General features: G+C 59.3%; 1 protein-coding gene across 1 annotated transcript in view; it reads right to left on the reverse strand.

The window, feature by feature from the left end:
* Positions 1–4,287: 4,287 nt before the first annotated feature.
* LOC117072490 (SCO-spondin-like) overlaps positions 4,288–23,458 on the reverse strand; it is a 58,753-nt gene continuing 39,582 nt past the window's right edge. Inside the window, 37 exon segments of the mRNA XM_033192708.1 lie at positions 4,288–4,462; positions 5,290–5,440; positions 6,925–7,055; positions 7,739–7,799; positions 7,976–8,071; positions 8,722–8,939; positions 9,727–9,773; positions 9,865–10,007; positions 10,109–10,236; positions 10,408–10,610; positions 10,746–10,884; positions 11,292–11,408; positions 11,560–11,718; positions 12,009–12,287; positions 12,548–12,594; positions 12,868–12,992; positions 13,234–13,364; positions 14,046–14,213; positions 14,530–14,874; positions 15,065–15,111; positions 15,187–15,339; positions 15,616–15,862; positions 15,957–16,088; positions 16,857–17,024; positions 17,226–17,435; positions 17,929–18,084; positions 18,234–18,275; positions 18,608–18,831; positions 18,956–19,086; positions 20,197–20,363; positions 20,647–20,846; positions 20,950–21,046; positions 21,374–21,574; positions 21,809–21,979; positions 22,099–22,290; positions 22,382–22,428; positions 22,969–23,138. Of these exon segments, the coding sequence (XP_033048599.1) occupies positions 4,440–4,462; positions 5,290–5,440; positions 6,925–7,055; positions 7,739–7,799; positions 7,976–8,071; positions 8,722–8,939; positions 9,727–9,773; positions 9,865–10,007; positions 10,109–10,236; positions 10,408–10,610; positions 10,746–10,884; positions 11,292–11,408; positions 11,560–11,718; positions 12,009–12,287; positions 12,548–12,594; positions 12,868–12,992; positions 13,234–13,364; positions 14,046–14,213; positions 14,530–14,874; positions 15,065–15,111; positions 15,187–15,339; positions 15,616–15,862; positions 15,957–16,088; positions 16,857–17,024; positions 17,226–17,435; positions 17,929–18,084; positions 18,234–18,275; positions 18,608–18,831; positions 18,956–19,086; positions 20,197–20,363; positions 20,647–20,846; positions 20,950–21,046; positions 21,374–21,574; positions 21,809–21,979; positions 22,099–22,290; positions 22,382–22,428; positions 22,969–23,138 (5,466 nt within the window). The 3' untranslated portion in view covers positions 4,288–4,439.

Below are 23,458 nucleotides of genomic sequence, written 5' to 3' on the forward strand. Positions count from 1 at the left end.
ACATAATTACAAAACAGAGACAAGTGCCATGAAAGAGGTAAGCACAAAACATGAATTAAAGCCCGCCTTGTCACCTTAGAGTGAAGCGGTGGGGGATATGAGGTGCTTAGTCAAGGATTTCCTGAGGAAGTGATGCCTGAGCAGAATTAAAGCAAGAGGTGGGGGTCTGCCAGGTAAGGGAGGTGCAATGGACTGGTGTTCCTCTCCCAGGAGATGGGGTGTTTGGGAAGTTTAGATGAAGTCGTGAGGGTAAGGCCCTTATGGTGGGATTAGTGTCCTTGTAAGAAGTTTTGTCCAAGTGTGGTGGCTCACACCTCTAATCCCAACTCTTTGGGAGACTGAGACAGGAGGATCACTTGAGCCCCGTAGTTTGAGACCAGCCTGTGCAACATAGTGAGAGATCCCATCTCTATAAAAATAAAATAAAATAATCTTGTGAGGTGGAAGGATCACTTGAGCCTGGGTGGTCGAGGCTGCAGTGAGCCTGGATGGCGCTTCTGCACTGCAGCCTGCGTGACAGAGCAAGACCATGTCTCGAAAAAATTTTTAAAAAAAGACTTTTAGGGGGCCAGGGCAGGGATGTGCCTTCATGAAGGTGTTAGTGACCACATGCATGCTGGGGGAACTAGCTAGGCCCTTTGCCCTTCTGCCCCTCTGCCTTTTGCCATGTGAGGACACAGCAACAAGGTGCCCTCCTGGAAGCAGAGACCAGGCTCTCACCAGACACAGACACTACTGGTGCTTTGATCTTGGATTTCCCAGCCTCCAGAACCATGAGAAATAAGTATCCATAATTTATAAATTACCTAGTTCCAGAGATTTTATTATAGCAGCACACACAGATTAAGACAATGGCCAACTAAGTTTTTTGTATTTTTAGTAGAGACAGAGTTTCGCCATGTTATACAGGCTTCAAGTAAGCATTTTCCAACTCTGCTCTCCTGGCCAAGGTACAATAGACTTACACTCTGTTCGAGGAGTGTAGGGGAGTCTGCATTACTGAAAAAGAAAAATGAGACACAAGAAATGTGGACGAGAAGGCAGACAGTGAGGACTCTATGGATTCCAAGTGGCCTGCCACTCCCCACCTCAGCTATATCACTACCTTGAAGAGCTGTATTTCTACCTATGAGTTATCCATGTCTTTATAACGGATTCTCTTTTGGGGGTTAAAAAACTGGAGGACAGTTAGGGTAAATCATTCTTTTGACACGTTTTTCCATAAAAGGTTTTCCATCTTCCCAAGAAAAATGGAGCCGTATCTAGGGGGAAATGGGGAATCAAAGCAGTGGGACTAAGATATGACACACAAAATCTTGTTTCTGTGTTGATAGGAAGGAAACTGATGATTCAAACGGGGATAGTGCAAGGACCCAAGTCCTTGAGAAAGCAGGAAGGTCTAGGAACAGAGTATCAAGGACCCTTCCTAGGGATAGGAACATTTCTTTTTTTTCTTTTTTTTTTTTTTTTGAGATGGAGTCTCACTCTGTCGCCCAGGTTGGAGTGCAGTGGCACAATCTTGGCTCACTGCAACTTCCGCCTCCCAGGTTCAAACAATTCCCCTGCATCAGCCTCCCGAGTAGCTGGGACTATAGGCGTGCACCACCACACCCTGCTAATTTCTGTATTCTCAGTAGAGATAGGATTTCACCATGTTGGCCAGGCTGGTCTTGAACTCCTGACCTCAAGTGATTCACCTTCACTGGCCTCCCAAAGTGCTGGGATTACAGGCGTGAACCACCACGTCTGGCCCAGGTAGGAACACTTTTGATTATGCCAGGAGGGAAGAAGAAGATGGAGTAGATGTACATTTGTTTGTAGATTTACTGAAGGAATTTCCATCTGATGATGTCTTTTTGAGATAAGATCATCTCATGAAAATGCAGTGGGGGAATAGAAGGTATACCAAGCCATCTTGGAGAATGGGAAATAGAGCTTACCTCAAACCTTGAATTAGAGGCCAATTTGAAGTTTACGATCACAAATTTAAGGTTAAAAAAAGCCTAGCTGTGAAATTCTGTTTGGAAGCAGAAAGCTGGGCAGATATTTGGCTTCATCCTGGCTTGGAGTATTGCCAGGTGGGTATTTTTTTTTTTTTTGAGATGGAGTCTTGCTCTGTTGCCCAAGCTGGAGTGCAGTGGTGCGATCTCGGCTCACTGCAAGCTCCGCCTCCCAGGTTCACGCCATTCTCCTGCCTCAGCCTCCCGAGTAGCTGGGACTACAGGTGCCTGCCACCACGCCCGGCTAATTTTTTGTATTTTTAGTAGAGATGGGGTTTCACCGTGTTAGCCAAGATGGTCTCAATCTCCTGACCTCATGATCCGCCCACCTCAGCCTCCCAAAGTGCTGGGATAACAGGTGTGAGCCACCACACCCGGCCATGCCAGGTGAGTATGAAGGAGGCACAGAAAAGCAAGGGAGTGAATAGTACTTGCACTGGAGTAATTATAATGGTAGGAAAGTGATTCCCAATTCCAGCTGCACATTGGAGTCACCCATGGACCTTTCAAACATCCTGATTTAATAGGCCTACAATGGGGCATGGGCACTTATTTTTTAAATTTGTTTAATTTTTTTTTTGTTTCTAAGAGACAGAGTCTCACTCTGTCACCCAGACTGGAGTGCAGCTGCGTGATCTTGGCTCACTGCAGTCTTGACCTCCTTGGCTTAAGGGATCCTCCCACCTTACCCTTCCGAGTAGCTAGGACTACAGGAGTGTGCCACCACACCTGGCTATTGGGTTTTTTACTTTTTGTAGGGCTGGGATCTCCCTATGTTGCCCAGGCTGGCCTCAAACTTCTGGGCTCAAGTGATCCACCTGCCTCCCAAAGTGCTGGGATTACAGGCATGAGCCACCATGCCCAGCTGGCATTGATATTTTTTAAGCGCTCCTCATGTCATGTGCTTCTAACGTGCAGTTGATGTTGAGAATCACTATATAGACCATGAATCTAAGCTGCGTCACGAGGGAAGATAGGAGGCTAATGAAAAAGTAAGAAAATGGTGGGGTCGATGAAATTGAAATCACAAAAGCAGTCATAAATTATAGCAGTGGAGTACTACAGCAAGGCAGCTGGAGGGATGGGAAGTCATGATTGGTAAGTAAATATCTGTGAGGTTTTGAAAATGGTCTAGTTATGGGAGTGGATTCCCAAGACAGAGTGAAGAAGGTCATTGTAGGTGAGCAGGCAAAGAATGTGAGACCAGAATTTTGAGTCGAGTATCCACATGGACACTGAAAATTGGTGGAAAGGAATGCTGGGCTATGAGTTAAATTCTTCTCTGGATGATAGGGAGTGACCAGGGTGGCAGTTGGGAGCCAGGGAGGGTGGTGTCACTACAGAGTGGCTCAGACAACCCAGGAAGAGGGCTCTTTGCAGGAGGAACAGGGAGAACTGGCCCAACAGAAACAATAAACATGAATATCACAGAAGACAAGTATCTCTTTTCCTGGCCTGGAGGGGGGATGAAGTCTCAGCTTCCAAGTAAAGGCTTCAAGGGATGGGCAAGCTAGTGTCAGTCATGACATGATGGTGGAAGAAGCCTTTGGAGATGGGGATGATGGAGCAGAGTCTACGGAAGACAGATGCGGAGTCTCAGAGACCCCAGTGGGTATCTGGGAGGGAGAGGCAGCATGGGGTGGGGATCAAGTGAGACTGTGGGATTTACAAGAGGGATGTCATGAGAGGTGGTGGTGTCGAGGGACAAATGGGGAGGCTTGGTCTCCTGAAGAGGAATGGAGACCATGGGGACATGCAACAGGATGAGCTAGTCTCTTGCAGCACAGGGGGCTCTTTCAATTTTTATCCCCAATACTTAGCTCAATAGTGTGGCTTCTAGCTAGCTGCTATCTCCAGCTTCACAAGGTAGGATAGGACTTTGGGATGAATAAAACAAGGAAAGCAACGGGGAGGTGGGCAGAGTGGTGTTGTAAAAAGGGAGGTTGTAAAAAGGAGAGGGAGAAGCAGACATCAGCCCACATGTAGCAGACTGTCCTCCACAGCTGAAATCACATTGGGTGGAGGAATATGACCTGGGACACTAGTGACATCTAATACGGGAGGTCTTCAAGGCTCCATTCAAGCCTGTCCTGCTACAGATGGAACTGAGGCTCAGATATGGGAATGATTTGTCCAGGTTCACCAGTCATGGGGAATGCCATCTTGAGTCCATAGCAGATGTGCAGAGGTCTCCAGGAGACAAAGTCCTTACATAGGTCCAGGCCAGGACTCAGGCCCACCCTCCCTCTTCCCTCTGAGCCCCAGGATAGAGACGCTGCACAGTGACTTGTTGCCAGTGTCACTTTATTTGGAACATGCTAATGCCAAGTCATGGACCCCCAGTTGGGGGCAGGTGGGAGAGTGTGGGAGGACATAGTCAGTGCTGCTGAGTCCCATGATCACAAGAGGGACGGCTGTGGACTCAACCAGCGGAGCCTGTTAGTGCTTTGAGAAGTCACCTCCTAGGGGACACATGAGGGGGAGATGGGTTAGTAAGAGAGGCAGACTTGTCAGGCTGGTGCCAGAAGAAAGCCCAGAACCAACACCAGGCCTTCTACTGTGCTCCACCCAGGCGGCATTGGTGCCTTCCACCTGTTTCCCCCTCACGTGCCACACAGTGGGACCTCAGGTTATCATATGGCAGGTACTTAACAGAACTAGGCACCTGCCAGCCACTTCACATGCATGCCTTCACCAGGTCCACCCAACAAGCCTGCACAGCAGTGTTAGCCCTGCTTAAAAGATGAGGTCGGGGCCAGGGCGCAGTGGCTCCTGCCTGTAACCCCAGCACTTTTGGAGGCCGAGGCAGGTGGATCACTTGAGCCCAGGAATTCAAGATCAGCCTGGGCAACATGGTGAAACCCTGTCTCTACAAAGAAAAATTAGCCAGGCATGGTGGCTCACACCTGTGACCTGTGGTCCCAGCTACTCGGGAGGCTGAGGCAGAAGGATCACTTGAGCCCAGGAGTTCCAGGCTGCAGTGAGCCGAGACCACGCAACTGCACTCCAGCCTGGGTGACAGAGTGAGACGCCCTTCTCAAAAAAAAAAAAAAAAAAAAAAAAGATGAGCTGGGGTTTGAACAAGGTACAATTACTCCAGACACCCACACTTACACATGATAGGAGATGAAATGAACAAGAACACTGAAAAACATGGACTAGAAGAACTCAAGGAAGAATGATGGAAGGAGGAGCTATGTGTGTGTTCCTGGGTCTAGTTCACAACACTGGGTCCTTGCCCAGGCTCCTTCCCCGTCCCCTCCCTGCCCGGAGCCCCGCCCAGACCCACCCTGGCAGGAGCTGCACTGGCAGCTGTGGATGACTGGCAGCACCACGGGCTCTGTGTGGCCACCCAGACAGTGCAGGTTCAGGATCCGCACGGGGCTCTCCGGGTCTAGACGGTAGCTGCAGCAGTCACACTGGCTCTGCAGGTATGGCTCCTGGGCGAGAGGGAGTGGATGAACTAGGGCCAAATGGAGTTTCCTCCCCTCTTGGCCTTTCCCATTTTAGGTGGGGTGGGATGGCGGGAGGGCCAGAGCACACCCTCTTCACTGAGCAGGGTGGCTGGGCCATTGCCAAGCCCCTTTTGCAAGAAGCCCACCTCCTTCACCCCCCACTGTCTGAATGTCCAACAACCTACAGGTTAAGCGAATCCTTTTAACGTGCCCATCAGTGCCTCCTGGCTGCAGGGGGAAAGACATACTTCTACCGCAAGGGGCTGAGTCTAGTTGGACAGACAGACTTATATATGACACTACAAATAAGTCCGTTCTAACTGCATAGTTCTGATCCCCAATGCAAAGTGAGTTCTCCAAAGCAGATCCCTGTGCACTGTGCTTAAAGCACCTCTATCAGAGTCCTATGAGCACATCATTTAATTTTATGTATAATTCTCTTTATAATTTTACTTTGAAATGGGTAGTACATTCATACAATGCCAGGTTCAAAAACTGCCAGAGGTTATTCAGCAAAAAATTATCCCTCCAATTTCTATCCCACTAGCAATTTCTTTCCTCAGGGGAAAAAAAAAAAAAAAAAAGCATCTCTTAATTACTTTCTCTCTTTTCTCACTCTATGTTTTAAAAATTCTAAAAGTGTGAAAAAAATTCCAAAAGTGATTTGGGAAGGTATTTCCAGGAGGTCCAGGACGCACCTGGGGGAGCCGTAGAGCGGCTGAGGGTTAAGGGGCTGTGTCTTTGGGGACGAGGTAGGAAAGCATCCTTGTCTTCCAGGATGAGGTAAACCAGGTGGACTGAGGTGGGAGGGACGCGAGGTGGGCCCAGGGGCAGGCGGTAATGGGAGTGGAGCTGGAGAGAGGACCCTGGCAGGAGGCAGCTCAGGTCACAGCTCATCAGGCTCAGGCTGAGGGGACTCAGGGTGGGCACAGAGCCCCTCGGATGATCCCAAGAAGGATCAGGGCTTCTGGGTCCACAGAGGGCAAACGCAGAGTGGAGCCCTGCCCAAGACTCAGAGCCAGCCTGGCTCGACAGCTTGTGGGAAATGTGTGCGGTGATCCTCTCTGTAGAAAGGGCATTCCGGCAGAGCTCTCATGCTCTCATGCACGGTGTGATGGGTTCTAATTTCAGAGGTTAGCTTAGCTCCTCCATGCCTTTCTTTGCTGGGCTCCTGGCTCATTGCCTTGAGGGGCACAGCGGACACACTCTGGGAATGGTGTGGGACCACAGAAGACCTTTGTGGGAGGGGGTCAGGCACCTAGTAAAACCTCTGGGCCAACCCGCAGGTGCACACCACTGCCTTGGGGAAAGCTCTGACCATCTGCCTCCCCGACTCCACTGTTATCTCCATGAGAAGCACCTTGTGCCTCGTGGCCTCTGGCTGTGCCCAGGTCCCAGGCTCAGTACAGCCCTCGGCAGCCACTGGCCGATGCGACTCCCCTGGCCTGGACGGCAGGTCCCTGGCTCACCTCTGGCATGACATGGGTGCTGGACGGGCAGTACCCACTGCAGTAGCTCACTTCTACCTTGTCCAGGTAGCAGGTCCCTTTGGTGAAGTTTCGAAGCTCTGTGAGGAGCTGGCAGGAGGGCAACTGCTCCTCTGTGGGGAGGGGCATTGAGTGGCAGGAGGTGGGGGCAGGGCACAGGAGGCAGAGGGGACTGAGGGGACTGTGGGGAGGGGATAGGCACAGAAGGTGGAGGTGACTGAGGGGACTGTGTGGAGGGCACAGGAGGAGAAGGTGACAGGGGACTGTGGGAGGACACAGGAGGAGGAGGGGAATGAGGGGACTGTGGGGAGGGCACAGGAGGGGGAGGGGACCGAGGGGACTGTGTCGGGGAGGCACAGGAGGTGGAGGGGACTGAGGGGACTGTGGGGGAGGAGGTGACTGGGGGACTGTAGGGGGAGGCACAGGAGGATGAGGGGACTGAGGGGACTGTGGGGGAAGGCACAGGAGGAGGAGGTGGCAGAGGGGATTGTGGGGTAGGGCACAGAAGGAGGAGGTGACTGAGGGGACTTGGGGGGGACAGAGCACAGGAGGAGGAGGGACTGAGGGGACTGTGGGAAGAGGGGCAGGGCCTGGGTCTGAGGGGAACACGTGGGGTGGGGCAGCCAGGCGCTGTAATATGTGCTGGGGTCTTCACTCCTCAAATCCCCATGGTGGGTCGGCCTGGGGGAGGCAGGCAGGCACCTGCCAGGCTGAAAAGGCCAGGTTTGGGGCGGCAGAGGAGAAGGGTCTAGACCAGGGAGAGGTACCCCACAGTGTGCCCAGGTTCCCTCCATACCCGGAGCCTCCATGCGGCAAGAGGGACAGCAGCTCCCTGGCTCCAGCACCATCTCCTCGCCCTGCAGAGAGAGAGAGCCCCACGGTGGTCCTGACACCTGGAGTCCAGCCCACCCTCCCCAGAGGAGGGTCCCAGGAAGGAGCCTGAGGAACCAGGAGGGTAGTAGGGCTGCAGGGGCTACCTGAGCACAGGTGAGGGGGGAACCACCCCGGAGAGTAGCAGGGATACAGGGAGTACCTGAGGACAGGTGAGCGAGGAGCAGCGCTGGGTGCAGACAGGCCTCCCACTGCGGCAGAGGCAGCTCTCACAGGCCTCCTGCCATTCAGATCCAGGCTGGGGAGAGTAGGGGAGAGCCTCCTCTTGGTCTCTGCCAACTTGTAGCTTTTTCTCTCTCTCTCTTTTTTATTTTATTGATTGATTGATTGATTTTTGAAACAGAATCTCGCTCTGTCGCCAGGCTGGAGTGCAGTGGCATAATCTCTGCTCACCGCAAGCTCCACCACCCCAGTTCAAGTGATTCTCCTGCCTCAGCCTCCCGAGTAGCTGGCACTACAGGTACGCACCACCACTCCGAGCTAATTTTTGTATTTTTAGTAGAGATAGGGTTTTACCATGTTGGCCAGAATAGTCTTGATCTCTTGACCTCATGATCCACCCACCTTGGCCTCCCAGAGTGCTGGGATTACAGGCATGAGCCACCGTGCCCAGCTCCAACTTGTAGACTTTTCTATAATAGTATTCCTGACCCCCAAGCCCAGACTGTGAGTGCCTAGCTGGGGCAATGGGCTTGGATGGAGTCAGGCAACAAGAGACCCAGGAGGGAGATGAATTGTTGGGGCCAGAGACAGTCCAGGGGGAGAGCGGAGCCCTGCTGGCTGCTGCAGGGCCTGGAGTAGGGAGAGGAGCCAGTGGAGTTACAGACAGATGGGGAGGCTTGAGGTCAGGAATGGGTGGGTGGTAGCAGAGGGGGTTCTGTGTCTCACCAGGTGGGGATGCCCGAGGTGCCAGCACTCGCAGAGGTCTTCAGGGACGCAGGGGCCTGCCTGGCTGCGGAAGTGCCCAGGTTGGCACACACAGCCCGAGGCTCGAGCCGAACTGCAGTTACTCCGGGTCTCTGTGGCATTCATCTCCTGGCATGTCTGCTCACAGAGCCCCAGCTCCCCCGGGGCCACCTGCTGCCACATTTCTCCAGGGGGGCACTCTGCCAGGGAAGACCATCCAACCCACCTTTCCAGTCAGCCCTGGATCCAGCCTCGGTTCCGCCCCTCCCAAGCTGAGCACCCTCATGTCCCCGTCCTGCCTTCTCAGCCACAGTAGCCTCCAACTACACCTCCTGATCTTTCTTATCCACCCACTCAAACACTAGCTGGACCCAGGCCAGGTCTCACCTCCTTCAGAAAAGCCTCCCTGACCAATCCTGTCCACCCAGCCTCTATTCTCAGCACTGATGTCTCACCCTCTGGGGTGCTGCCTGCTTGTCAGAGGCCTGGAGACTGTCCCCTCTCTGCCTGTTCTGGGGGGTGGTCTGCCTGGAGGCTGGCCACAGGGCCCAGCATGGCAGAGCTGGGCACACAGTGGGTGGGCCCTTGGTCTTGATCAGACTGGGGCAACACTGCACTGCACAGGGCAAATACTACCGCCTGGGGGCTGCCAGGCCAGGCCCCTCATTTCCGCTCACCCCTCCAGACCTCAGTTTCCTCCCTGGCAGGGAAAGAACCTTCCACTTCCTGGCGTCACTCACAGCCCTGGCTCTGTGTACACCATGTGCTAGGGAATGCCCCACAAGTGGGGCAGACCACACTGAGTACCCCAGGGAGCCCTGGGCAGGGGGTGCTGGGTCTCCGGTTAGAGAGAGGTCAGTGTGGACAGGCAGGGGAGGGCTTCTTGAAGCTCTGTCTAGGCTGTGAGCAGGGCCCTCCTCTCCTCCTCAGTGCCAGTCCCGGGCCTTGACTTTGGAGGTGCAGAGGGCATGGATGGCCCCATCTCACCCTGACAGTCAATAAGGGAACAGCTGAAGGCTCCACCATGGCAGACACTGGGAAGACAGAAGCACACTCAGATGCCTCCCATGCCCTCCTCCCCACCCTTCCTCATCCCGGCTCCCCACCCCAGGGCCAGGCCCTCACCAGCGGGTGCAGTTCCGGGTGAGCACAGTCCCTGGGGGCAGCTCCTGGGCCTGCTCTTCCAGGGTCAGGGTGAGGCCCCAGGGCAGAGAATGCTGGGTGCAGGGGCAGGCAGCAGGAGGCATGCACGTGCCATTGTGCAGCAGCTGCAGCGAGGCAGGTTCAGTGACACTCCGACCACCGCCTCTTCCCTCCCCACCTGCCGGCTTCCCCCACAGGGAGTCAGGACACAGCACCCAATACCCACCTGCCCTCCAGGGCAGCCACAGCCAGGCTGGCAGGGCTCCTGCATACAGATGGCACCAGGCTGCAGATGCCAGCAGAGGCGTGGGCATGAGGTGGCACAGGCACTAAGCACCTGGCCAGGGGGGCACTCTGTGGGGTGCACACAGATAGGGAGATGGGAGGGACCCAGCAACTCCAGTCCCAGGGAGGGGGCTGCCCGGAGTCCGACCTCCTCTTCCCACACCTACCCCCTACAACTGGGGCAGGGCCTGGGCTCGGCAGCAATGGAGGGATCACTCACGTGCCACCCAGGACACTCACCAGGGCAGGGCTGCAGGTTACACTCCTGCCATTGCTCCGTGTCCTGGGCCTGGCATGGTGCCATCCCAGGACCTCCCTCGCAGCTCCGATGTCGCTCCATAGTGCCCCCACCACAGGGGGCCGAGCAACTGCTCCAGGCTGACCAAGGCCCAAAGACTGGACACTCCTGGTGTGGGCACACCAGGGACCCGTTGACACAGGTGCTGTGCACAGGGGTAAGCACAAAGGGCTCCAGTCAGGGTGAACATAACCCTTGCTCCCCAGCAATGCCGACGAAGGCTGACCTGCCCATGCCTCCACCCAAAGCTCCCTTAGCCCTGGCGGGGCTGCAGCCATACCAGTTTTGGCAGTCCAGCTGCACCACCTGGTCCGGGGCCAGCTCCCAAGAGGCATTGGCACTAGGGAGGCCACAGCGGCAAGAGGAGATCGGCACACAGTGCCCATCCTGGACCAGCTGGCCAGGGGGACAGCGGCAGCCTAGGGATGTGGGTAAAGAGGCCGAACAAGATTGGGTGCTCAGGCAGGGCTTACCCAATGGATCCTCCCCCGGCAACCAGATTGAGTCCAAAGCCTGGTTTCCACAGTACCTCCCACTGCCCATGCACAGGAAAGGGCTGCTCTAGCCTGTGTGGGCACCACCCAGTAACCCTGACAGCCACCTGAGCATCCACATGGAACAGTGGCCCTGAGTGACGCTCACTTCTTGCAGGACTCAGAGCTGGCTGCTGAAAGTGATCACTTTCCTGCCCCGCCACTCATGACCCAGCAGTCTGAACTTCCCCCACCCCTGCCTGAGATCACACACTCTCTGGGAGCAGGAGGCAGTTGGGGGAGGCCCAGGCTTTCCGGGAACTCCCAGCCAGGTGGTGGGACCTGCTGGCTACCTGGGCGGCAGGGTCCCTGTAGACACTGAACGCGGTCCCAGAGGTCGGCACAGCTGCGTGGGCACTGGTTGGCACAGTCGAGGGTGAGTACAGTGTTTCGGGCCTCGCAGCTCTCATCTGAAGACCAGATGATAGGAGTCCGTGTTGGGGACACTTTTGGCTCCCTGCTTCTACTGCACGGCTCTGGGGTAGAGGCAACTCTCCCCTCAGGTTTGATCTCAGATGTTCCTGTCCCAGACCCTCCTCTGGATGCAGGGATGGGAGTTACCTGGGCAGGGCCCTCTGTTGCAGCTTTCTGTCTGAGCCCATGGCCCCCGGCAGCCTCCTCCAGTGGGGGCCTCTGTCCCTCTCCAGCGTAGCCTGAACCCCCCACTGCAGGGCACCTGGCAGGGGCTCCATGGCCCCCACAGACTCCACTGGCATGAGTCTGGGGAAGGCACAATGGAGTCAGTACCCAGGCCCACCTCCAGCCTTCCCCTCAAGCCTTGAGCTTTGTCGCTGCAAACGCTCCGGCTGGCCTTAAAGCCCTCTAGGCCCTCCAGCTCCTCTTTCTAGCTGCTGCCTGGACTCCACCCCAGCTTCAAATCCTGCAGGCCCTAGAGGCAAGCAGGAGGGGCAGCAGATCAATGCGCTCTATAGCCTAGCCCCTTCCACAAGGTTCCCCCAACCTGCACTCCAGGCCCCCTCTGTCCTGTGGCCTCTGCCTCTCCCCATTACCAGGGCAGGCTCCAGGGTCAGGGCAGAGGCGCTGCTGGCGGAGGGGTGCAGTGCAGAGGTGAGGGGCTCCAGTCCAGGGCCTCCCTGTTGCAGGATCTAGACAGAGCCGGTGGCGGTGCTGCTCTGAAGCCAGCAGCGGGGCCGAGGTGGGAGAGAGGCTGGTTGCGTCCTGGAGCCAGCGCTCCTCTAGGGCAGTTCTGGAGGCAGGGGCCAGGGCGCTGGGCGGCAGGCAGGGCCCACAGGGCGACCACTCGGACCACTCACTCAGAGGCAGAAGACCTGGAAGGGCAGGGTGTGGGTGCCCTTCCCAGTGACCGCCCCCCAGCCCAGAGACCCTGGTGGACAGGCAGGAGGGGCTCAGGGTCATGACCAGGAAGTGCTGGAAACAGGAAGGCTGAGGGTGGTGTGGGGGCAGGGTAGGGTGACCCACCATCCCTGTTTGCCTGGGACTGTCCCCGTCTTAGCACTGAAAGTTCTGCATCCCAGAAACCCCCCAGTCCCAAACAATGGGGACAGTTGTCTCCATAGGTCAGGGTTACCTTGACAGCCCTGGCTGGTGCAGTGCAGCTCCCCACGCCGGCATTCACTGCGGGAGGGGGTGGTCAGGGTAGACTAAGGGAGGCAGGACCCAGCCCAGGACCTCCCAGGCTGGGGGGCGGTCATGCAACGGTAACCTGAGCCCTAGGCACATTTGGGGCAAGATAAGGGAGCTACAAACTCTGGCATCTCATGGTCTTCTGTCCTGAGGCTGGACTGGGCCCCCCAGGCCTCCCTGCCCTATTCCCTGGCCCCAGCACTCTGTCTCCCTTCCCCCGTCACTCATCACTCCTTACACCCCACTCCTTCCCCCATCACTCACCACTCCTTACAGCCCAGCTGCAGGCGGTCCCCAGGGGCCAGGGTTATCCTGGCTCCCGCTGCTGAGGTATGCCAGCAGTTACACTGCTCCGGAGGAATGCAGCCCCCAGCCTGCTCCAGCAGCCCCTGGGTGGAAGGAGAGACGGGACAGTGATCATCGTGTCATCCCAGCACCCAGCACTGTGCCCTGCCTGCAGCAGGTGCGTATGCATGATGCCGAGTGAACGGCAAGCTGGGAGGAGGCACCGAGTTCCAAGGAGTTTGAAGGAGGTGGGGTCACCATGGACATCACAGAGATAAGGAGGAGTGGGAGGGTGGGCAGAGGACCCCCTTTTTCTTGGAAGTTGCCCCAGCTCCCAGCTCTCACCTTGGGGCAGTAGCAGCCCGGCTGGCAGGGCGGCAGGTCCTGGCAGAGCTGATGGCTCAGGTGTGTGGCACAGAGCCCAGCACAGGGGGAGCCGCAGGCATGGAACTCAAAGGGAGGCGTGCAACTGTCCTCTGGGGGAGATGCGGGAGAGGCAGGCTGGTGGGGGAACAGCCCAGAGACACCACTCCCAAAGCCAAGAGAACATGCTGCATGGTCCCACTGAGGCCCCTTGGGGTCACCTGGCAAAAGTACAAGATGCCCACCCTCCACATGTCAGAACAAACCAGTGTCCCCCGTCTGGCACCCACTCAGCTCCTGTGGGCACCTCCAGGGAAGATCAGGATGGGTTGGGCCTTGGAGAGCCAGGAGGATGCCTGGAGGAGGCAGCTGAGGAGGGGGCTGCAGGAGTGAGGGGCCTGGCAGGTGCTCCAGAGATTGGCAGATGGGAGACAGAGGGGCAGAGATAGGAGACAGGGGCAGAGATGGAAGGCAGGAGGGCAGCCGCAGCAGGAGGCAGGCGAGGCACCCTCCTAGAGGGCAGCTACACGGGCCAAAGTCACAGGCGGGCTGGCAACTGCAGGGTGGACAAATTGTGGTGAGGGATTGGGGGCGCAGCTGTGACGGAGTATCTGGGGAGAGCAGGGGAGCGGCTGGGTTCGAGGGCAGGCACGGGTGCAGGCACAGGCGCAGGCAGCTGCTTTGAGGTCTTGGGGGCATTACATTGGCTGTGAGGGGAGCAGGGAGTTCTAACAGGGACCCTTGGTGGCTGCTGCCCTGCTCAGCCCCCTGTTTTCTTGCTCCTGGAGCCTCACCAGAACAGTTGCCGATAAGGCAAGGCCGGAAGTGGCCATCCAGCTGCGTGCAGGGGGCGCCTGCCCTGGCCCCTTGGGACGCCGGGCCCTGGTGCCGGTAGCGCTGCTGCACCAGCACCCGGCAAGAGCAGCGCGTCCAGCTGCTCCAGCTGCTCCACACACACTCCTCTAGGGACCAGAGGGGTGTGTCAGCCCCCCTCTCCCCTGCCTGCCCTCCCTCTCACCCCAGCCCTGCTGACACCCTCCACAGGAAACAGGCAAGAGGGGCCTGAAAGGCTGGGCTGGCTGGACGCCCTCTCACCCCACAAGGAGGGCCCCAAGAGAAGAGATGGTGGGAAGACGAAAGGAACTGAGCAACACATGGGGGCACAGGCAGGGCAGGCTTATTTGAAGGGATCATCCGGGAACTAGAAAAATATTTATTTTCTGAATCTCCCAAGGTAGGAAAAGTGGGGAGGTGATTTCACTTCCCCCGCACACTCACCCGGGCAGGGCCCTGGGTAGCAGCCCTGGGTGTCCAGGTGGAGGAAGGTGCCATTGCAGGTGGGGTCGGCCTTGGCTATCAGGCAGGGGCAGGACCCAGAGCGAGAGGCCAGGCCCAGGCCACAGCTGCGGGAACAGGGCCCCCACGGGCCCCAGGAGCAGGCCTCCAGCAGCCCTGGGCAAGGCTGCTGCCCGCAGGGCTGGGTCTGGGTGTCAGGGCCCAGGCAGGGTGGGCTCCCATGGTGAGGGGCTGCGGCCCTGCAGGCCCGGGTTCGGACCTGGTTTCCACCTCCACAGGAGACAGGGCAGTCAGACCAGGAGGACCACAGCGTCCAGGCCTCAGGCACTGTGGGAGGGCACAGGTGAGGTCAGAGGAGGTGGAGGGAGCAAAGGCCAGAGGACTGGGTCGGGACCTGCATGGTGGCCCAGGGAGTGGCAGTTAAGTAAGGTGGGAGAAAATGAGGCCCAGAGCACATGGCAGGCAAAGCATGAGGCTAGAAGCATGGCTGAGGCGGGGATCCGGAGGCAGCCCAGACCTGCACACTCCGTGTCTTCGCAGATCACACCCTCCGGGGTGCAGGAGCTGCGAAAGAGCCAGGACTCAGGACTCTGCTTTCCAGCAGGGCGGTTCCAGCCCCGCTCCCTGCCCTGCACTCACCACTGCTGGCACTCCCCGTGCAGCCAGCTGTCCCCCAGGGTGCGGGGGCGAGTGCCCTGCAGGCACAGGGGTGGGCACGAGGGCTGAGGACAGGGCTGGCTCTGGGACTGTTCCTCCCGACACTCTGGGGCCCACGAGCCCGACGTGGAGGACCTGGGTGGGGCCAGGGCAGAGGAGGTGAGAGATGGCCCAGGCCCCTCATCACTTGTCTGTCTTCTGGTGAGACACCCTGACGGGATACCTCAGGGTGGGCATGGAGACAGCTAAGGAAAAGCCAGGGCAACCAGGGACAGAGCTGGCCCAGGGTCTGGGGTGGTGCTGTCACTGGTGAGAGTGGGACCTAGGAACTCTCTGTCAGAAGGGAGACTGCGCCTTGCAGAGTGAGGCCCTGGGTGGCAGAGGGGACCTCTAGCCCTGCCAGCCCCATACCGGAAGCGGCTCTGCTGCCCTCCGGGCCCACATGAGTGGCTGCAGGGACTCCAGGCCGACCAGCGGCTCCAGGCACAATGGGTGGGAGGCGGGCAGGGCTGAGCCGTGCAGAAGAGCCGCCCAGCTTGGCATGAGCAGTTGTTGCAGGCATCCTGGTGCTGGCTCCCTGGGGCCCAAATGTGGCCCTGGGCATCGGTGCAGTCACAGTGCCCAATTGGCACGCAGCCGCCATCCTGCTCCAGAGACCCTGTGGGGCAAGGGCTGGAGCTGGCACCCCTGGCCCCACCCACACCTTCCCACTCAACCACCCTGATACTCCTGAAGGACAGGGCAGCACCTACCCTTTGGGCAGCGGCAGCCCTTCTGGCAGACCTGGTCGTCCTGACACACAATTCCCTCCTGGAGGTCTGAGCAGCGGCGGGGGCAGCGGTTGGCACAGGTGACCACCTCCATGCCTGCTGGGCAGCTGGCCTCTAAGCAGATGGGGGGGCCCAGAGTCAGGAGGACCCAGGGCTCAGAAACCCTCCCTCTGCCCTGCTGGGGACTCCCTACCATCCATGAAGCTACAGGACCCATCCCATCCCCCACGCTGGAGCCCACTGAAACATAGAAGACTCAGGAAGACTCTGGGATTGGGACATTCTAGGTAGACAGTGAGTTCCTCTCACCTCCTGTGAGTTCTCAGCACCTACCCTGGTACCCAGTAAATGTTTGCACAGGTGGACTAAATCTCTGGGTCTCAAAAGCCAACAGTGTTACCTGGAGCCTGTGTCCCCCCAGAGGGTGGGTGGGGATAGAGGAGGGGAGCCCTGGGGGAACCCACGCCACAGGGCTGGTGAGCTGGGGAGGGCCAATTAAAGAAGCTGAAGCTTGGGGGTGACAGGAGGCGGCACAGGCTCAGCTACAGTCACTGGCTCCATCCACCACCCACAAGTGCCACACCCGCTCCTGACAGGACCACTGTCAAAGCCTCCAAAAATCGTGACAGGACTGGGTGGCTCTTTCCCACCTCGGGGGTGGGAAAGCCGAGAGGAGGTGCTCTCCTGTTGGTTGGGGTGGCCGGGGTGGATCTTTGGGCCTTGGCACAGACAACAGACACGCTCAGGGTATCCTTGCCCAATGCCAGGCCCAGCCATCCACCCAGAGGGCTCAGTTTCCAAACTGGCCCATGAGGTAGCAGCCGGGCCCCATGCAGAGTGGAGCCCAACAGGGGTGGGACAGGACTGTCACCACTGACATACCACAAGGCGTGGGATTGCAGAGCCGGGCCTGGTGCCGCTCCCCAGCACAGGGGGCACCCCCGTTCTTGGGTGGGGGGCTCGAGCAGCTGCGGCTTCTCAGGGATTGGCCTCCCCCACAGCTGCGGTCACACCAGGACCAGGGACTCCAGCGTGACCAGCCCCCGGGCACTGTGTGGGAAAGAGAACGGCCACTTGAGGGGTCGGCTCAGGTAGGGAGCCCCCACCTCTCCCACGAGCCCGGGTCAGGATCTGGTGCGAGAGATGGAAGTGCCACACAGGTAGGCTGGGTGCCTGGGAGGGGGCACTGATGCCAGGGGCCTTCCAGGGGCAGAGCCTAGGGTACGCCCTGGTCTCCCCCAGCTGCCTCACCTGGGCAGGCTCGTAGGTTACAGAAGCGGCGCTCTTGGTAGGCAGTAAGGATGTCGGGGCACCAGTGCCCGCTGGGCCCAGGGGGACGGTATGCCCGCAGGCGGCGCTGCTGACCCACCCCGCAGCTGCGGGAGCAAGGTTCCCACGGGGCCCAGGAGGTCCAGGAACAGTTCCCAGCTCCACAGCCAGGGCCAGGGCACAGGGGCAGCTCTGTGACACAAAGCGGAGCTGGAGCCAGTCCCAGCTGCACGACACCTGCCCAGCCTTTCCTCTCTGCTCCCAGCTTAAGGGTAGAACTCCACCACCCAGGCCAGCCTCGTCCAGAGCTCTGGGCTCTCAGTCTGGATCTGACATTGACTACTGTGCAGCTTTGACAACTGGGCCTCAGTATTCCCTTTTCTCATCGGGGACAGTAATCCCAGACTCACAGGGCTGCAAAGGGATTTGGGTGGGACCTTGGGGTGGCTGGAGAGTTCAGCACACACACAAGAGAACAAGGAATGTGCTGGAAGTTGGGCTCCCCAGCAGCTGCTGAGGTTGGCAACGAGGACCCAGAGCCCAGAGTCAGACACTGATTTGAAATGAGATGTCAACACTAGAAACCAATGATTACTTGAGGGGTATTAGATGTTGGGACTTGGGGGTTACAATGAGTTGTCTGAGGGTGGTGGCTGGGGTCAGAGGTTGAGGCTGGAAGGTGCACCTGTGCATGAGGGCAGGTTGCAGGGGCGCTCCTGTAACGGGTCACCCATGGTGCAGTTAGCCAGGCAGAGGCGGGTGCGGCTGCGCCATGCAGGGCGAGCAGGGTCCGTGCAGCTTCTGGAGCAGGGGGACCAGGAGGACCACGGGCCCCAGCCACCTGGGGGAGGGAGTGGGGAGGGCGCCTCCTGGGATGAGTTGGGCCTGAGCTTCAGCCTCCCCAGGAAGCAGGGGATGAGGAAAGGGTCCCTGGACTTGCTCTTCCCACAGGGAGGCCATGAGGCAGAGGTGCAGGGAGTCTGGAGCTACCTGGAAGGCCTGTCACTGGCTCCACCGTGGACCCTTCAGCCCCTGTGCCAAAGGAAACCCCACTCAGAAATGTTTTTGTACCCACAGTGCACCAGGACCACGCCTAAGGCTGGCAGCTGGCACTGCGGGCTCACAGCTATCTAGTCCAGCCCTCCTCAGCTTGAGCTCCTGTGGATACCCAGGCCCCAAGCACAGCACTTCCCTGCAGGATCAAGGCCTTTGCTCAAGCCATTCCTTTCCTTCCAATACTGGTCAAAGTTCCCTCCCTCCCTCCCTCAAAACCCCTCAGATACTGCCTCCTCCAAGACCTCCTAGATGTTTGTCCAGTGCCATCCTGACCCCAGCCCTGCCCACCACCTTCCTATTGTCCTTACCAGGGCAGTCTGGGCTGAGGCAGTACTCAAGGCCCTGGCGGGGCCCACGGCAGCCCTGACCACTGGGGACAGGCATGGGGAGCACACACTGGCGGCTGCGGGTGCGGGTGCCCAGCCCACCACAGGAGCGGGAGCATGGGCCCCACGGGCTCCAGGGACCGAAACCACCACCGGCCTCGAAGCAGTCCTCCAGGGAGCAAGACAGTGTCCCATGTGCACAGGAGCTGGGGGAAGAGCCAGGTTAATCCAGCCCAGGTGGGGTCAGAGGGCAGACTGGGGTTCCTGGTCTCTTACCCTCTAACCCCTCCCTCCACTGAAAATCTCCTTGACCCTCACCATCGCCCTCACCAGTTGCCGCAGCTTGTATGAAGTGTCTGACCCGAGCCGAGCTCATCTCCAGGCCCGAGGGACTGACCAGGGTCACCTCTGACGGCTCCCAGCTCCTGCAGTAGCCAGGCTGTCAGCACACAAGGGCACTCCTGGGGAAGTGGGGCAGAGGAGACAGCATTACAGCACAGGCCACCCACCCAGGGCTGTGCACATCCCCTGGAGAAACTTGGGGAGGGTCAGTGTGAGGACCCAGAAGAGGGCTTCAGGCTCCAGGAAAGCATTTCCAGGAGCAGGGGGCTGTTCACCCACGTCAGGTGCATGAGCACACCATGAGAGGGACATGGCCTGGGCTTGGCCTGAGCTGGCTTCCTCACACAGAGCGCCCAGCAGGACACAAGGAGGCGCCAGCACAGGCCCTCACAGACTCAGATGCGGTGCGAGGGCAGAAAGAGCCTGAGCCAGGAATCGGGATGTTAGGTTTGGGTCTGGCTCTGCTGCTGTGTGTGACCTTGGTGTGTCCCCTCCCCTCTCTGGGGCTCACTGTCACCATCTCTAGGTCTAGGAGGTGAGACCAGGTAGCTGCTCTGGTCCCTCCTGGCTATGGCATCCTGGAACTCTGGCTCAGGGGTGGCCACTGGGCAGCCAGCCTTAGGATTAGGAAAGCGATCCCTGTGTGCCCGTTGGGCTCAGCAGAGCAGAGCTGGCCCCGGCTGCCGCTGGGATGCACAGCGGGGGACCAGCTGGCGCCAAGGGGAGTGAAGGTGAGGGGCACTGTTCCCACAAGTGTGTGATAGGCAAGAGAGGGGTGGTGAAGACCCATGCCCCACAGTGGAGGACAGGAAGGTGAGGCTGGGCCAGTGAGGTTGGGGGACATGAGAACCTGGCAGGAAACTGCCCCTCCCTGCCAGGGTGAGGGGTCAGCGGGAAACACAGAGGCGGGTGAGAGCCCCGGCGGGGTTGGGAGATGTGCCGGTCAGGAGCAGAGGCCAGGCAAGTCCAGAGGCGGCAGGTGTCCCCCATTCCCGGGGAACCAGGGACCCCGGGAGTCTGCATCTAACTGTGCCTGCCCCCGACGCTGTCAGCAGAGGCCTCAGGTGGCCTCACCAGCCTGTATTCTGCTTAGGGGCCTGCCCAGGGGCAACAGGGTCTGCAAAAGTGACAGACATGACAGAGGGGAACAGGTAAAGGAAGGGCAGGCAGGGCAAGGAGTGGTGGACAGGTGGTGGGGTGGACAGGTGGTGGGGTGGACAGGTTCTGACCTGCACACAGGCCAGGCGGTGCTGGAAGGTGCCCTCGGGGCAGTGGCAGCCCTCCTCGCAGCCCTCAGAGAAGCAGCTCATCTGCTGCGTGATGTGGGCACAGGAGAAGGGGCATCCCTCGCCGGGCTGGCACTCGCGGTACAGGCGGCCGGCCGGGCAACCTGCCTCTGAGGCAGCAGCCACATCAGCACCTGCTCCAGCCCCGGCCCTCACTCTCCACCTCAGGGAGTGCCTTTCACCTGCCCATCTCCCCGCCATGGGCACTGCCCCCTCCCACAGGCTCCCACAGTCTGGCTGAGTCCTCCTTCACTTGTCCATCGATGGTGGGAGGGCACTGGGGGACAGGTGGGGGTGAGGAGGGAGAGGCCAAAAGGCAACCATGAGTCAGGGTCAAAAGCCAGGATGGGACTCAAAGGTCAGAGGGGGGTTAGGCCCCGGGCTGGCGCTCACCTCTGCAGACCTGTGTGCTGCATGTGCGGCTCTGGCGGGCAGGCCCTGGGCAGGGAGGACGGGCACAGCGCCGGGAGCGCGACTGCTCCCCACCCCCACACGAAACACTGCAGTCTTCCCAAGGGCCCCAAGAGCTCCACACCCCAGGGTCCGGGCAGCCGGGCACCTCCTGGCATTGCAGAATGCCTGCCACACAGGTGCTGGGGACAAGGGAGGGACTTCAGGGACAGGACCAGCCCCATGCCCTGAGGGCTCCCCTCCTGGGCTCTACGCGCCTCCCTGTCCCCACTTTTCTTGGCTTACCAGTTGTCACACGGCCCAGTGACCACCTCTCCCGGTTCCAGGCTCTCCCAGGAGCTAAATCTAGACCCTGCTGACCGACTCTGGTTCTCAGGGATCCCTGAGGGGCACAGGAGTGGGGGGTGGGGGCTCCAGACAGCTCAGCTCCCCCCATCCATCCTTTTTCCCACCCCATGGCCTTCTACTCCCCACCCTCTTGCCTCTACTGCATGGCACGCTATGTCCTGAACAAGGAGGTAGATGCTTCAACCAGACAGCCCTGGGTTTGGGGGTGGGGGTGGGGTGGGTCGAGGGACACAAAGCCTAGAGAGCTGGTAATTGCTCATTTTTGTCCTGCAGCCCCAGGCTGGGCCCCCGAGGAAGTGGCACAGGAGCCGGACAGGTGGCACTGCAGTGCTGGGGCCTGGGGGAGAGGGGAGGCACTCACCCATGGCTCCAGGCTGGTACTGGCAGCGGCAGCGGGCCAGGGGTATGCACAGCCCATCCTGGGAGAGCTGGCCCAAGGGGCACCCACAGCTGGGCTGGCAGCCCGCAGAGCCTGGCTGGCACACACTCCCAGGGGACAGGTCCTGGCAGGAGCGGGGGCAGGGCTGCCCACAGGGGTGCAGGCTCTGGCCACCCCCACAGTCTATGCAGGAAGAAAACAGAGAGGGTGGTCACTGAACGGCATCCTGAGGGATCTTCAGACCTCCTGCCATGCCCGTCCCCCAGTTGGGCCCGCCACCTTGCCCAGATCCATGACTGACTGAGGGCCTGGGAACTGTCCCTTGAGAGAGTGACATGATGTGTGTGGAGGTCAAAGGCCAGAGTCAGCATCTCCCTAGACTTAGAGGCGCCCTCCCAGACCTTACTGAAGCCTGACCTGTGCACTGGGTGGAATTGTCCTGGCAAGGGCGACTCTGCGTGTGGCTCCCAGGGCAGGGCCTCCCTCCCTCAGGGGTGGGGGGCCGGCTGCATGCCCGGCTCCGGTGGGACTGCCCCAAGCACGTGTCGCAGGAAGACCATGGCCCCCATGGGCCCCAGGCTCCGTCCACTGTGCCAGGAAGACAGATCGTCGGCATTAGGAGGCCCAGGAGGCCCCAGGTCAGCAGGGGTGGAGCAGGGGTTTAGGGCCTTTTGCGGAAGGGACGTGGGCCTCGTGGGGCATCACACCTGGGCACGTGGCGGAGCTGGGGCAGGCCTCCCTCTGATGCTGGGCCCCTGCCTCCCCAGTCTCCCCGGTGCACGGGGCACCCCCATGCTGAGGAGTGGGGCAGGCACAGGCCCTGGAGCGGCTCCTGGTCTGGTTCCTGCAGGGCTGGGAGCACATTGTCCACTCCGACCATGGGCACCAGCCTCCGGGCACTGTGAGGAGAACGGGGGGCACTGGGGTGCAACCCGTCCCTTCCCCGGTCCCAGGCCCCCCTCCTTACCTCCCTCCAAGCTGGGCATATACCTGGGCAGGGCAGGTCTGTACAGTTCAGCCTCCCCTCCAGGCAGGTGCTGGGCAGGGGGTGCAGACACAGAAGGAAGAGGCAGCAGCTCAGTCCCACCCCAAACCCTAACCCTGCACCCTCCCCACTGCCTCTCCCCTCCCCTCATCCTTATAATTGATCCTCAGGTTCTCCCAGACAGTGCTCCATCTCCCAGCTCTCCAGTGCCTCCCCATCCTGCTCCCTGTCCCACTTAGTTGGCCCTCTCAGAAGGGGTCACCAGCTGATGCCTTCTCTTGACGAAGGACTACAGGTACCCGGGAGCCAACTGTGTGGTCAGATGGGTTGTGAATGCCATATCTGTCACTCCTCCTGCCCAGGCTCCTCCTGCCCAGACCCCTCTTGCCCCTGAGCACACGCCCAGCCCCTGCAGACACACAGGCTTAGCTTCAGCTTCCTCGCCTATCACACACGGGTCATGGTGCCTGCCCACATCTGCTCAGGGATTGTGGGGGCATCCGCGGAGACTCCGGAGAGCTCAAGAGCATGGGATGAAGTGGGGCGACTCCTGCTGGCATCCCTGCCTCCCGCCACGGCAGGGGGCCCTTACCAGTGGTTGCAGCCATCAGGCCTTGCCAGCTGAGCCCCCGGATGGTGCCACTGCCCGGTCAGCAGGTCCAGGCAGCCGCAGTGACCCGGCTGCACGCAGATGGCCCCGTTGGGGCTCAGTACCTGGCCTGGTGGGCAGTAGCAGCCAGGCTGGCAGCGCCACACGCAGTGCTGGGGGACAGTAAGTTGGGGGACAGTAAGTGGGGGGCCATCAGCAGAAAAAGGGAAGCTATGCAGGGAAGACAATGGAACAAGGGGCTGAGGAGAAAAGTATGACAGAGGCCTCACGTTTTAAACACAGAGTACACCTTGTAGTGCCAATGAGAAAGGCAGGAAGGGGACCCAGCCTTGCAGTTTCCACTGGAGTCTCTGAGTTGGCCCCTCCCTGGGGGTGGAGGGGAGGGAGGAGCAGCTGAGGAGGTTCCCTTTGGCTCCCTGGGGCAGGAATTTGGAGCTAGGTGTTCCCAAATGTAAAACCCCAATTCCAGCGA

This window comes from Trachypithecus francoisi, unplaced genomic scaffold (assembly GCF_009764315.1).
Source record: "Trachypithecus francoisi isolate TF-2019V2 unplaced genomic scaffold, Tfra_2.0 Lachesis_group4, whole genome shotgun sequence".
Lineage (NCBI taxonomy): Eukaryota > Metazoa > Chordata > Mammalia > Primates > Cercopithecidae > Trachypithecus > Trachypithecus francoisi.